The 14,039-nt window shown below is 43.8% G+C and overlaps 1 protein-coding gene across 2 annotated transcripts in view; it reads right to left on the reverse strand.

Moving 5' to 3' along the window:
- Positions 1-14,039, reverse strand: part of AGO2 (argonaute RISC catalytic component 2) — a 60,156-nt gene that overhangs the window by 13,549 nt on the left and 32,568 nt on the right. Inside the window, exons 7-10 of one of the 2 annotated variants that reach the window (XM_066578760.1) lie at positions 13,471-13,558; positions 6,936-7,083; positions 5,810-5,929; positions 3,638-3,760 (exon numbers count right to left, since the gene is read on the reverse strand). In XM_066578760.1, the coding sequence (XP_066434857.1) occupies positions 3,638-3,760; positions 5,810-5,929; positions 6,936-7,083; positions 13,471-13,558 (479 nt within the window). Of the gene's footprint in view, positions 1-3,610; positions 3,761-5,809; positions 5,930-6,935; positions 7,084-13,470; positions 13,559-14,039 lie in introns of both variants that reach the window. The other variant, XM_066578759.1, reaches the window with a different exon arrangement.

Genomic DNA, 14,039 nt, shown 5'->3' on the forward strand with positions numbered 1-14,039 from the left:
CGCCAAGCAGTGCAGCTTATTGGAGCTGTTGCGGGTGATTGCTGTAAGAAACAGTCGGCACCTGCGCTGTATGGAGTGGGATCGAACTGCGGTCCCCTTCCATACATACATTTGTTCGAACATAGAAACAGGCTCCTGGAGCGGAACCTGTTCATAAGAAGGGGACTATCTGTAATTACCACAAGAGAGGACAGAATGTCTTTGCAAATGGATCTGGGTAAGTTGGGGGCAGAAAAGTGGCAAGTGAGGTTTAAGACTGAGGAATAGGCTGAACTAGACAGACTTAGGTCTTTTTAAGTGCTTACTGTCCACAGGTGTTTTTGCACCACGTATTACGCGTGTGATGTAATACACAATGAATGGGGTAAGTGGACTTTCATTGATCCATGTACATGAGCGTGTAGATATGTGCGAGAAATCAATCACATGCCTTATTTCTCGGTGTACCACGTAGCGTGAGCTCTATACTTTTGTATAGGCAGCGTATGCAAACACTGTTCATACGCAGTGCCAACATTTACAAACACCAGTATAATGCTGCAGGGAGACCAAACGTCCATGGACAGGAGGCCTACGCCTTACGTACTGGTACTATGGGACCGATAACATTCAGGAAGCAGCAGTGTAAGTTACTGGAAGAAAACTGCAGTCAGTTACAACAAAATCATCAACATTTTGGTGCCAGGTGCTCTCTAAATACTTGAGATGGACATGTCCTAAGGTCAGGCATTACTAAGTATATGTAGTGGGGTCAAACGAGCTTTCCAAAGCACCTAAATAGCAATTGAGCTACAACTGTACAGTTGCTTTTTAAACTTCTACTGCTATACTAAGGGTGACTACCCACTAGCGTTTTTCTTTCTGCTGCGAATTTGCTTTTATTTTTTTTTCCAATTGTCAATGGGACTTTTTAATGTTAAAAAACACAAAGTTGCGTCGCGGTTTTAACATTAGGAAGTCCCATTGACAACTGGAAGAAAAAAATAGGAGCAAATTCGCAGCAGGAAAAAAAAAAACGCTAGTGGGTAGTCACCCTTATGTGTATAAGTGAGCAGGTAGGGCGTCATCAACGCTTTTATTAAAGGAAGTCTGTCATAATGATTTCATACCCTAAACCAATCCAAAGTGTTGGTGGGCGATACGAAAACCAGAACATACCTCATTTATGCTCAAAGTGCTACTGTGCCCCCCAAATTGCAATTTTATCCCCAGCATGCAACAAGCAAATTCACGCCAAGCCATCTAATGGGCAGTCCAATTTGCAATTTGCATGCTGGGGAAAACTGCTAATATAGGGGGCAGAGCAACCCTCTGAGCACCAATTAAGGGATTGGTTTAGGGTATCACATCCGTATGACACTTTAATAAATTCACACGCCCTCCAGAAGTTCCATCTTGGCTAGTTCTTCTTTAGCTCAATGAACTAAGTGGTCTATGGCAAAGGAAGCCAAGTATTTGTGGAGTGTCTTCTCATAGACACACCTTCTCATTAATCTACATTATCCGCACACCGTCTGCCCCATTAGGATACAGCTAGGATTAGAGATTGAAGCATCTCCTATTAAAGTAGGTCTGAAATTAGCTATTTTAGTACCAGAGATTTATCACATTTTTGTTTTTTGTCTCCGCCTTCCAAGAGCCATAACTTTTACACTTGTCCATTTACATGGCTATATGAGTACTTATATTTCTGAATAGTACGATTTTATGTAAATGTTAAAATGTGCAGAAAAAAACGTAATAATTTTTAAATACAAACAATTGGAAAATATGGCAATTGCGCCTTTTTTTGTGGATTTAGTTTTTGCAGCGTTCACAGTGCAATAAAAATGACATATGAACTTAGATCTATGGGTCAGTACAATTAGGCCTCTAATCTGCATGCTTAAATTCAGTTGCAGATGCCAATGCTTCCCTATGGGCACTTTGAATTGTGGATCTTTCTGCGCTGGTGACCCACGTGAATTCCGCAAATTCAATCCGCCCGTGGACATGAGGCCTTAAAGGGGTTGTCCCGCGATAGCAAGTGGGGTTAAGCATTTCTGTAGGGCCATATTAATGCACTTTGTAATATACATCGTGCATTAAATATTGGCCATACAGAAGTTATACACTTACCCCCTCCGGTAAGTGCATGCGCAGAAGACCTTTGCGGCGCGAGCACGCCGGAGTGGTCCCTTCAGCGCAAACGCGTCTAATCCAGGCAGAAGGCGGTTTTGGTCGGCGCCATGGAGACGAGGACGCCAGCACCGGAGGGCGTAAGTGTATAACTTCTGTATGGCTCATATTTAATGCACGATGTATATTACAAAGTGCATTAATATGGCCATACAGAAGTGTATAGACCCACTTGCTATCGCGGGACAACCCCTTTAAGGATTCCAATTTATAGGCTTTTCTTTTGGTTAAAAGTAAATACCTTTTTCTCTAAAAAGGGGTCTAGTGTATTGCCAGGCAGGAAGAAGAATGAGAGGAATGGGCGCTTCATTGCCAGAAGAGGATCTGGCCAGCTGGAGGTGGGGTGACCCAGGAACTGCAGGAGGCAGGAGAAGATTAGCAGGGAGAAGAGGCCGTAAGTAGACTTCCTGGGGAAGTATGGGCAAGTACAGAATTTTTTATTTTTAATGACAGAACCCCTTTAAGCAAAAATTGCTTTCCATCGCCGTACCGTGAGACCAGCAACTATTTTTTCTTCGATTGGGCTGTGATGGCTCGTTTGTTTGCAGAGTGAGCTGTAGTTTTTATTACCACCATTTTGAGGGGCATACATCTTTTTGATCACTTTATATTCAATTCTTTTCTGTTTGGGAGCAAAGATTTAATTTTATTTTTTTTAATTTTTTTTTAAATCCCACAATTTTGGCAGTTTTCTTTTAACAATTTTCATTCACCACGCAGGATAAATATTGTGATATGTTAACAGTTTAGACTTATGTAGATGGGGATGCTAAATATGTGAATTTTTCTGTCTTTTCTTTACTGTTAAAAACTTTATTAAATCTTTTCTTAATACTTATATTTAGTGCCTACAGGAGACCTGAACTTGCAGTGATTTTTTGCAATTTTTGGTGTTGCCTTTCAAGCCCTGGAAGGGCTTCATAGGAGTTTATACGTAGCAGCCCAGGGAGCCATTATTATGCTCTGGGTTACAATGCTAGCCCATGAGCACCCTGATCACAGAACTCAGGTTACTGCTCTGTGTGATCAGATTGTCTGCTGTGTCTAAGCACAAGCTAACCAAGAAGTCAGCACATGGTCCAGTACCAACCCAAATGAGCCTCAGCAGAGGTGGGGGGTGCTGGAGCCCTGATTTAAGCTTGGCTTAGTTCCATACAGGAAGTTACTAGCAATTAACATTGTTGCTCTCATCCTAACATTTTCTTCCTTAGAGACTTTAATTGCCGATACATACTCCATAAAAATCTCCCACAAGAGTGGAACATTCCTCATTGTCCGGTTCAGACAGTTGATTAAAACCAGCAGTCCGAGGATTTCCTTTCACACAAGCATAATATATTCTCTGCTACACATAAACGTGATATGCAAAGCGCAGCCAAGACAAACACGACAAGACACAGAAAAAGAGATCAAGAACCATGGAGATGTCTACCAAGGGAGCATTTGGCTCTTCCCATACCCTGCCTCCATAAAGAATTGAAGGAGGTTGTAGGACTCTGCCGGTGACGTCGGTCATGTCGTCTTTCACCATAATCCCAAATTCACGGACAAAGGGATCAGTATTGAAGCTTGCACTACGCATCTGTAAGAAACACAAGATGAAGAGGAATGACATTTCTGCTGATTGCCATGTGCAAACAAGACATTTGTGATTTCCCTAGTAATTGGGGAAGACACACAAAACAGACAGATCTACTCTACAGTCGATATCCTGATGTGGCAGAGAAGACCCAACACCTCCTACAAGTCTCCAGCAATCACTAGGACTGCGCCAGTAGGGGAAAAGATTGCCATAAGTGGGATTGCCGCTTGATCACAGAATGCGATTGACAAAGTAATCTTGTAGATTTGATACCTTTTAATGGATAACAGAGAATGATGTTACAGCAAACTTTCAAACCTACTTCGGGTTCTTCCATCAGGCATAATAGGTCCTCACATCTACAAGATCCCTGTGATTCGCTTACTGGGAACAAGCACAATTTGCCCTACTGGCTAGCACTGTACCATACTTATTTTCTTTTGACCCCAGAATAGACGGCGGTCATTGAGCACCACGTGTCCAGGAATTGGGAAGACAGTCACTCTAATAAATGACAGCAGTGTCTCCTCTCCTGCCTGGTTTCCATGCAGCTGCAGACATATCTAGCAAGTCTCTGCAGTGTAATATGTGGAAAAAAAATAGATGATGTTGGGCTGTCCATGTGGTCAAGGAATACTGCTATTTCTAATTGTCACAGAGCACAACATCCTAATATAAAATATTAATAAAGCCGGCTTCACACGTCTGTACTGCATGTTGCATCTGGGCACAATGCGCATCGAGCAGCACATGCACACCCGTCCATGTGCCGTCTGATCTGCATGAGCGGTGCACATTGCATCTCTTACTTGTGTAAACAGGGGAGAATAGGATATGCAGCAATATTTTTTTCTAAATGACCGGCCGCCTGCAGACGAGCGGGTCGGATCCGGCAGCGAGAAATCTCGCCGCGCGATCCGACCCCAGAGCCTGCAGGGACGAGCGCGTACTCACCCGCGCCTGGCGGCCCCGGCTCTTTGATGTGCCGGCTGCCGCGCAGCCGGCGCATGCGCAGACCGGAGCCGGCGGCCAGGTGAGTGCGTGCCCCGCAGAAAATTAGAACATGCCGCGGTTTGTAGGCTGTCTGCATAGGAGTGCGTATTGTAATGCACTCCTATGCAGACTTTCAGCGGCGGAAATCCCGCGGCGGGATTTCCGCTCGTCTGCAGGCGGCCACCATCTGTGAAAAATCACGCATGTGTATAGCCTCATAGGTTGTAATAGGGCTGTGCACGGTCCATGGAATACACAGACAGCACAAGGGCCGAAATCATGGCAGTGTAAATAAGCCCTAACCTTGCATTTCCATTAATCAACCACTGCTGAAGTTGAGATGGCCATATAGAAGGTTTCCCAAATCCAGTCCTCGTGTAAAGGTGTGTCCAGATGCAGAATGGTTGAAGCAATTTCTGCAACTGAAAATCCATGCACGTTATCTGAATGGTGTTTTGCCAACAACCACCTTGAGTTCTGCAAGCCCAATTAAGATTTTATACATTTCTGCAACACATACATTGTGTGGAATCTACCCCAAGGCCAGATTCAACAGGCTGTATGCGGTACAGTGCACGGACACCAATCTGTGTTGTATCCAACCTCTATGGACACTGCACGTTGCATAGACTATTCTCATCCATGAAAACGGACAGGTCGGGTCTGCGGAAAACAACTGACATGCTGCAGATTTAAAATCTGAAGTGCAGGCCCATTCTGTGTGCATTTTTCACCACCATGTGGATGAGAGCTGGTAATATTATATCCACATATCTTGCATATCGCTATATTAATGCCCGATGTGAACAAACCCCAATAATCTAAGAAAACAAGTCAGCAACTTATTCATGGCCATTCATCTTCGCAAACTAGCTGAGATATCAGTCAAGACGATTAAGCTACAACAGCCATGCCAGCAAGCTCAGGCAAGGTTTCATATAGTGAATCAATACACAAGGGATCTGACATAGGTTTTCTGTGTCCTTGGTAACACGCTCTTGAGAATATCACAGCAAAACATCTATTTTTGGCAAAGGGGAAAAAATAAAAGCTTACCAATTTACTGATCTCTTCTTGACGATCTGGAGCCGATCGAGCTGTTGCTCGAATCATAGTGGAGGTTTGATTGTCTGTCAGTTTTTTAATGCACCTTTGTCCCGCCACTATGTTGCATACCTAAAGGGAGACATACATCATTTTAGACACCAGTGAGCGAACAAATCCCATACAGGAAACAGAAAGAGCAGAATGAAAAGACTTTCCATGTGTTGATTGAATAGGGGCTGGACATAAAAGAGAACACTTGGGCCGCCTGCACACAGCAGAGCTGGATTCCATACGTGGAATCCCACAGCTGCGTTCGGCAGCAGCGGCGTCCACGCTCTGTCACCGTCTTTTCTGTATCACGGATGGAGCCGGCAGCTCGCTATCGCACATGCGCAGTATAGATTTTTTTTTTTTGCCCCAGCAGCTGTCGCTATGTGATGACGCAGAATGTGCGTCCTGTCCGCAATGTTCATTGCAGATGGGCCGCGTATCAGGCGGCTTCCATTAACTTCAATGGAAGCTGTCCGTGCGGAGCCCACATGAAAATAGAGCACACTGCGACTTTTCCCCCGCGAGTGGAAATTGCTATTTATTTCCGCTCCTGTGTAGGAAGCAGCGGATCTCCATAGGATGTAACTGGGGGTATTTGCTGCGGAATCGCAGTGGGGACGTCAACTGCAGATTGCGCAGGAAATACCCACCCATGAGCAGGCGGCCTTACAGACCTGTAACACTAGGGTAACTAAACAGTAAAACAAAGGTGAAGAATGAGCTACAAACTCTTCAAAATGTCCCTTTTACACAAGCCAACAGCAGCCGTTTGAGCAGATCAGTGAGTCCAATGCACAGACTGCAATGGAGACTTGACTGCAACAGCATTCGCTGGTGCCCAATACAGTATCATCTTTGCTGGCAGCACACCCCTTGTTCACATGAGATGTGCTGCAAACTAGTTTTATTTTTTTAATTTGCAATCCATCAACTGCAGATTTTGGGATATTTTAATTACACCAAGCCAATTTAGAATATTCTGAGCGAGCACATGGCAAAAGTCAAAACGAGAACAAGACAGCACGGTTTTTCAGATCACATATACCAGGTACTCATAAATAGACATTAAATCCCAGATACTTGCCTCGAGGGGGAGGTACGTATGTTTCTGCTCCTGCCCAACCTGTAAACATGGAAGATGGGGATAGCGTAATACTAGTTTGTGTCTATCCTTGAAGTACTGTGCGACGGTGCACTCCACCGTCTGCCCGCTCTCTTGCTGGAGGGGGAATCTGTTAAAAAAGAAAAGAAATCTAGAATCAAAAGAAAGAGACAGGCAATCTGGCTAAAGGCAATATGATCTGGATAAGGGGGCTATCCTCTAAGAGGTGGTCTTTTGGAGACGTTTCACTGTAATCATCCATATTGTGGGTTTTTTGCCCACTACCAGTCAGCACATATGAAAAGCACAACAGTATCCTTTTACCCCCCTTACCCCCAGCCTAATTCATGCCTTAAGGACCAAGCAATTTTCATCATTGCATTGAAAGAGTCATAACTCACTGACACAGCTGTATGAGGGCGTGCTTATTTTTTGTTTGTGGGACAAGTCGTATATTTTAATGGCCACACACGGATACAAATGTGAAATCCCACCATTGTTTCTTGGGTTTTGTTTTTATAGCATTCCCTATTTGGTGAAAAATAGCACAGAATCGTTCGGAAGGGACCTCCAGGGTCATCGGGTCCGACCCCCTGCTCAGCGCAGGATCACTAAATCATCCCAGACAGATGTCTGTCCAGCCTTTGTTTGAACACTTCCATTGAAGGAGAACTCCCCACCTCCCGTGGTAACCTGTTACACTCATTGGTCCCCCTCACTGTCTAATATCTAATCTGTGTCTCCTCCCTTTCAGTTTAATCCCATTGCTTCTAGTCTTTCCTTGAACAGATGAGAATAGGGCTGATCCCTCTGCACTGTGACAGCCCTTCAGATATTTGTAGACGGCTATTAAGGCTCCTCTCAGCCTTCTCTTCTGCAAGCTAAACATTCCCAGATCCTTTAACTGTTCCTCATAGGACATGATTTGCAGACCGCTCACATTCTTGGTAACTCTTCTCTGAACTTGCTCCAGTTTGTCTATGTCTTTTTTAAAGTGGGGTGCTGAGAACTGGACACAGTATTCCAGATGAGGTCTGACTAAGGAAGAGTAGAGGGGGATAATTACACTACATGATCTAGACTCTCTTAATACATCCCAGAATTGTGTTTGCTTTTTTTTACTGTTGCATCACACTGTTGACTCATGTTCAGTCTGTGATCTATTAATACAATCCACTCTTACACATGTGCCATTAATTAACCCAATTCCTCCCATTCTGTATGTGCTTTCTTATTTTTCTTGCTCAGATGTTAGACTTTGCATTTCTCCGGGCTAAATAACATTTTATTAAGTCATGGCTCCCAGTTCCAGCTTATCCAGATCTTTGAATCTTCTCCTCATCCTCTTTAGTGTTCGCTGTCTCTCCTAGCTTTGAGTTGTCAAAAAATGTGATCAGTTTTTTTTAAAAAAAATTAAGGTTTATTGAACTTTGACACTTTAGTTCTTCAAATGGACTTGTAGATGTGATAGTTTATTTACTAGGATAGTACACGGCATTACTTATGTAGTGAATTCTATAAAGCCTATGATATCAGCCTACTCGACTGTTGGAGGCAGGGTCTAATAGGCTGAGTTATATAACAAACACAAAAGCCTATCAGTTCATCAGCTGACCTGAGGACCCCCATTGGTACCTTGCGATCACATTGCAGGATTTCGATGAGTGACAGAAAGAGCCCTTTCTCCCCCGTCATCTGCTTGCATGCTGCATTTGCTATTGATTGTGGCATGTAAGTGGTTAAACTGCCAGGATCTGAGGTTTCTCTACTCCTGGAAGTTAGAGCAGGAGGCTGGCTGTCAGTCAGCCAAGCTACCGCCTTTAAACCTGCACATAATTTTTTTAAGACCATTAGTGAGGTCAGTAAAAAAAAAAAAAAAAGGCGTATTGGCGGTCACTAAAAGGGATAATAGAATCCGTTTAACATGTTGTATGAGCATAAAACAGAGTTGAAAAAGGACCAGCAACACAACTGTTCACAAGTTGTAGTCAAAGTATGGCTGCGGTGCGACAAACTGTTGCAACACATACTTAACGGCATGGTTTTCAAACTAATTGTTCATTGTTGTACTGTTTTGCAGAAAACAGTTAGGCTGGCTGAACACGACCAGCTTTCAATGGCAGAATCCGCGGTATTCCGCACCCATTTAAAAAAAAATAGAACATTCACATGTCCACTCAGATGAGCGGATAGCGATTGTGATTTCCGCCAGTGGATTTAAAATTGCAGCAGGTTCTATTTTTGTGCAGACTATGTATAGACTGCTTCCACTGAAGTCAATGGAAGCCATCCAACCCACAGTCCATCCGCAATTGACATTTCGGATAGGCTGCAAGCGCCCACGTCATCGCTAGCATCGAAGAGGAAAATGTAAAAAAAACAATCTGTTCTGCGCATGACAGACGGCGAGCATTCGCAGTTGTCCGCAGTACAGAAAGTAAAAGGTACGCAGGGTCAGAGCAGTGTTCCGCTGTGGAATCAGACTCATTCGTGAGCAAGCGGCCTCAAAATTAGATTTAGTCCTCCTGTGAAAGGCATCTACCCAAGCACTGGAGGAGACTATACAGCGCATGAACAGTAGCATTTGTTCTGTTCCCATCATAAATTATGTTTGCATTGATTATCAAGTGTCTCGCCCAAGATTAGCAGGAAACCAGGCCGCCAGGAAGGTTTCTGTTTATTTAGTCACACATTACACTGTTTGAGGTAACAAGTGCACATTACAACAAGGTAGTGGATCCATTCCTCTTAAAAAATAGACCCGGCAGCGTCTCTGAGCTACAGTTATGAGCTCATAGGAAAAGGCCCACCGGCTACTGATCCTCCCTGTGCCCCTGCTGAAGGAGATTTGGTGGGGTGCACAGCAGAGGAATGGGGAGTAAGGGAAGCATGAAAATCACATCCCCTGGCTCACATCCCTAATCTATGGGGGTCAAAAGGAGCTGACAAAGTCCCTTTAAAGTAAGCACGCAAATGCATAAATGCAGTGCTCTAATTAAATTTACAACAAATTGCAAACAACCTCATGAAACAGCGAAAAAAAAGAAACCTTGCAAAACCTACATGCTCCATTTCACAACGCAAACTAAACTTCTGACAGCCCACCCTGCGATAATGCTCTGCGCTGCAATGGACTAGGAACCTCTCTGCGCAGTATTAATACACAAAGAAAACGTTAGGGGTTGTCACACAAATATAGTTACGTCAAGCCGACAATTAAACGTAATTTTATTAACACTTAGAGAGAGAGAAAAAAAAAAAAGGTGGGTGGGGGTGGGGTTCTATCCCCAGATATTCCAGGACTAATGTCAGAGTAGCGCCACCGGCTGTTTTTTTTTTAAATTCTGTGCCCACTTTAACATCTATGGCTGCCTTTGAACAGTCTTGTTTCTCTGCAGTAACACTATCCAGGGGCGTACCTAAAGGCTCAAGGGCCCAGGTGCAAAAGTTCAGCTCAGGCCCCCCCCCGCCCCTTTCTCACCACGTACCCATACCTAAATCATGCTGCATACAGCTGCAAAACGAATTTCCATACATGAATTAGCCCTATTAACGCGTTTCCTGCACTAGATGAGAAACACACACACACACACCTTTTTATTGCGGTATACTGCTTCCATTGATTTGAATGCGATTACTCAGACGTGAGCTCGGAAGCGGTGATTTTTAAGCGCTATCTGTCCTGTATTTGCGTTTTCTAACGCACCTCCCCACCCATCACAATTGTGGGGTGCATTAAAACCGCTTTACCATGCGTTCAAAAGTGCTGCTCAAAATTGAGGTAAAAAACCCACGATTTTAAGCTGTGTTTTCTGAATGCACGTCTTAGAGCAGCCTTAGGCCCCTTGCACACGGGCGGAAATTCCGCTGCCGGATTTCCCGCAGAATTTCCACCCATGGAAGCTGCCATAGGATTGCGTTAGAAAACGCAATCCTAGGCAGACGGCCGCGGTTTGTCCGCGCGAAATCACACGTGGAAAACAAACCGCGGCATGCTCTATTTCTGTGCGGGGATCGCAGAGCCCCGCACAGAAACGTCACTCACCGGCCGCTGGCACCAGTCTGCGCATTTAGGACGGCAACTTCCACAGCCTAGAAGTTTGTATGATCTAGAGGCTCAGTCACAGCAAATGTGGACACATAATACCATATGGAACCTGTATGCCTCAATTGCCCCCCATATCACATCTTGTATCCAAGCTAGAGGCGGTACAACAAAGTACTAGAGCCTCCATACTCGCCTGTATCACATCTTGTATCCAAGCTAGAGGTGGGACAACGGGGTACTAGAGCCTCCATGCTCGCTTGTATCACATCTTTTTTTATGATCGCAGGGAGAGAAAACGCATCAATTCTGCCATAGAATTTTGAGGTTTTTTTATAGCGATAATCATGCAGCATAAATGATGCACTACATTTTTTTCTGCGGGATGGTACGGTTACAATGATACCAAAATTCTTATTTTTTTTAGGTTTTTCCACAATAAAAAGCCTTTTTTTGGAAATTATTATTTTTTTCTTAACTCACTGCATTCAAAGTCCTATAACTTATTTTTCCATGGACGGAGCTCTCTGAAGGCTTATTTTTTGCGAGACGAGCTGTAGTTTTTATTTGTACCATTTTGGGGTACATACGCTTTTTTTAATCACTTTTATTGTGTTTTTTTGTGAGGCAAAATGCTAAAATGCTTACTATAGCGATCTTAGGCGCTGGCAATACAGGACACCAGTATCTGGCGTCCTGTTGCCATAACAACCAGCCGGGCTCTGCGATAACATTGCGAGAGCCGGCTGAATTCACAGAGGGAGCGCGCTCCCTCTGTGAACCCTTTCCCTGCTGCGATCAACATAGATCGCGGGCAGGGAAGGGGTTTACAGCAGGGTGGCGCATCTCCGATGCCCCCCCCCCCCCCCCCCGCTGTTGCAGCAGGACGCCGGCTACTAGTGACAGCTGGCTCCCGCTGCGGGATAGCGCGAGATCTGCTATGATCTCGCGCTATCCCTATGACATAAGGGTACGTCACTTTGCGAGAAGTACCACCCTGCCATGACGTACCCTTATGTCATGGGGCGGGAAGGGGTTAAATAAACAACTTTTCACACAAAAACAAGTCCTCAAAACAATGTTCCTTTTAGACGGGTTGATTGTCAGGTGCTCTAAGTCCCCAATTAATCGCTCTTGTTCTTTCACAGGATTGAATCGTTCAGTGAATGGTGGTGGAGCAGTTCGGAAATTGCTTCCGGCCTCCTGCCTCCATTCACAGTAAAACAGGCGATAATTCATAGATGAACGATTGCCTGTTTACACAAGTAGATTGTCATTCACTTTTTATGCCTGCAGAAACTGAGTGACGACCAATGAGCAAACTAATTAGTGTTAATCATTCAGTCGCTAGCAGCGAGTAAGAATAATCATTCAGTGTAAAAGGGCTTTAATACCGCATTTACACATGACGACTGTCCGCTAAACGACTGCACGAGCGGGTGACGTCACCACTAGTTAGCTCTTGGGTAATTATTTTTAACCTGGTTGAAAGGGAGCGACAAACAAAAAGTAAACAAATAGTGCACGATGGATTTGCATTTAGACGCAACGCTTATCATGCATTTTCATTCGTTTGGAAGAATTTTGCTTGATAATCGTCCCGTATAAATGGCCCTTAAGACTGAGGTGTGATCAACTTGGAACGTGGACACCGTAATAACAGCAGGAGGCACTATGCTGACAGTCCCGGAATATCTGGGGATAGAAATAAGTGCAAATACAAAAAAGGTTTATAATTATGGGCTGGATATAACTAGAAACAGTATTTTTACTGGAACCCCACTTTGAACTTTCCTAAAAAAAAAAGTAACTGCTACAATCTAGAAGGTTATTTCTTCTACTACTGAATTTGTACAGTAGACTCCAACTACAACAAAAAATAAAAATAATTGGTTTATTCTGGCACTAGGCGAGAATCACCACCAGGTTTGCTAAAGCAGAAATAGCTTCCTGTAAGTACTTGATTGTACTGCAGGCCTCACTGTCCTCCGTTACATATGGAGGAATTTTCTGTCAAATTCTACATGGATCCATCATAAAAGAAAATTGTGCCATGCTCAGAGGTCAAATGACTGAGCCAATCAGCACCATAAGGAGAACAGTAACAGAGTGCCCAGGGCTCTGAAGTATGGAGCCGCGTGGGAATTTGTGGCTTCATAACACATGCAGCAATCAATCCCTGAAGCCCAGTGAGACAAAGGATCAAAAAAGTGATGCCAATGATGTAAATTCCCTCCATAATAACCAGAATCTAAAACGTTGCTCACCAGCAGAGCCAGTTACCTCGACGAATTGTGGAAAACAAACTAAACTAAACATAAAGGTTACGGAGGGACTTTCATCGCGCAACAAATTCAGTGACAAATCTTGAAAGAAACGCGTTGAACTATTCTGAGGGGGGGGGGGGACAAAAAAAAAAAAAAAAAAAAAACTGACCACAAATTTCACGGACTAAACACAAAAATAACTTACGTTTGATGACTTGCTGGTCGCCTCGTCACATTGCACACTCTGTACTTTCTTTTCATTTGTCCACAGTGTGTAATTTCAACTTTTAAACCTAGAAGGATAACAAGGATAAGATACAGGGGGATTTTCTACAGCTGATCCAACAGGAAGACATTCCGTTACCAGAAGCAAGTATGATATAGCGCATAGATGCGCACATGCCACTTCATCACATGATTCCAAGAGGGGAAAATATCTGTACAAAAACAGTTTTTAGTGCAGTTTGTTTTTTTGTTTTTTTAAACAACCCACATAAACCAGAAAGCCTAATATAGATGTGAACTGAGCCTTCGGGGCACTTTTAGACGAGCAGATTCTCATTTGAATGAGCAAGCCATGTCACCGCAAGCTTGTTCGCCCTCGTGCAGCCAGTTTAAACAAATGCATAGTTGGCTTGTTCAAACGGGAATAGTTGAGTCTTTCACATTACCTGTATTGGCACATGTGAAAGAATGAACAATTGCTGTTTAAACCGAACAATAAGCGAATGAGCCAACAATTGTTTTTATGCCTGCATAGAATATACTAGTGAA

This window comes from Eleutherodactylus coqui, chromosome 9 (genome assembly GCF_035609145.1).
Source record: "Eleutherodactylus coqui strain aEleCoq1 chromosome 9, aEleCoq1.hap1, whole genome shotgun sequence".
Classification (NCBI taxonomy): Eukaryota; Metazoa; Chordata; class Amphibia; order Anura; family Eleutherodactylidae; genus Eleutherodactylus; species Eleutherodactylus coqui.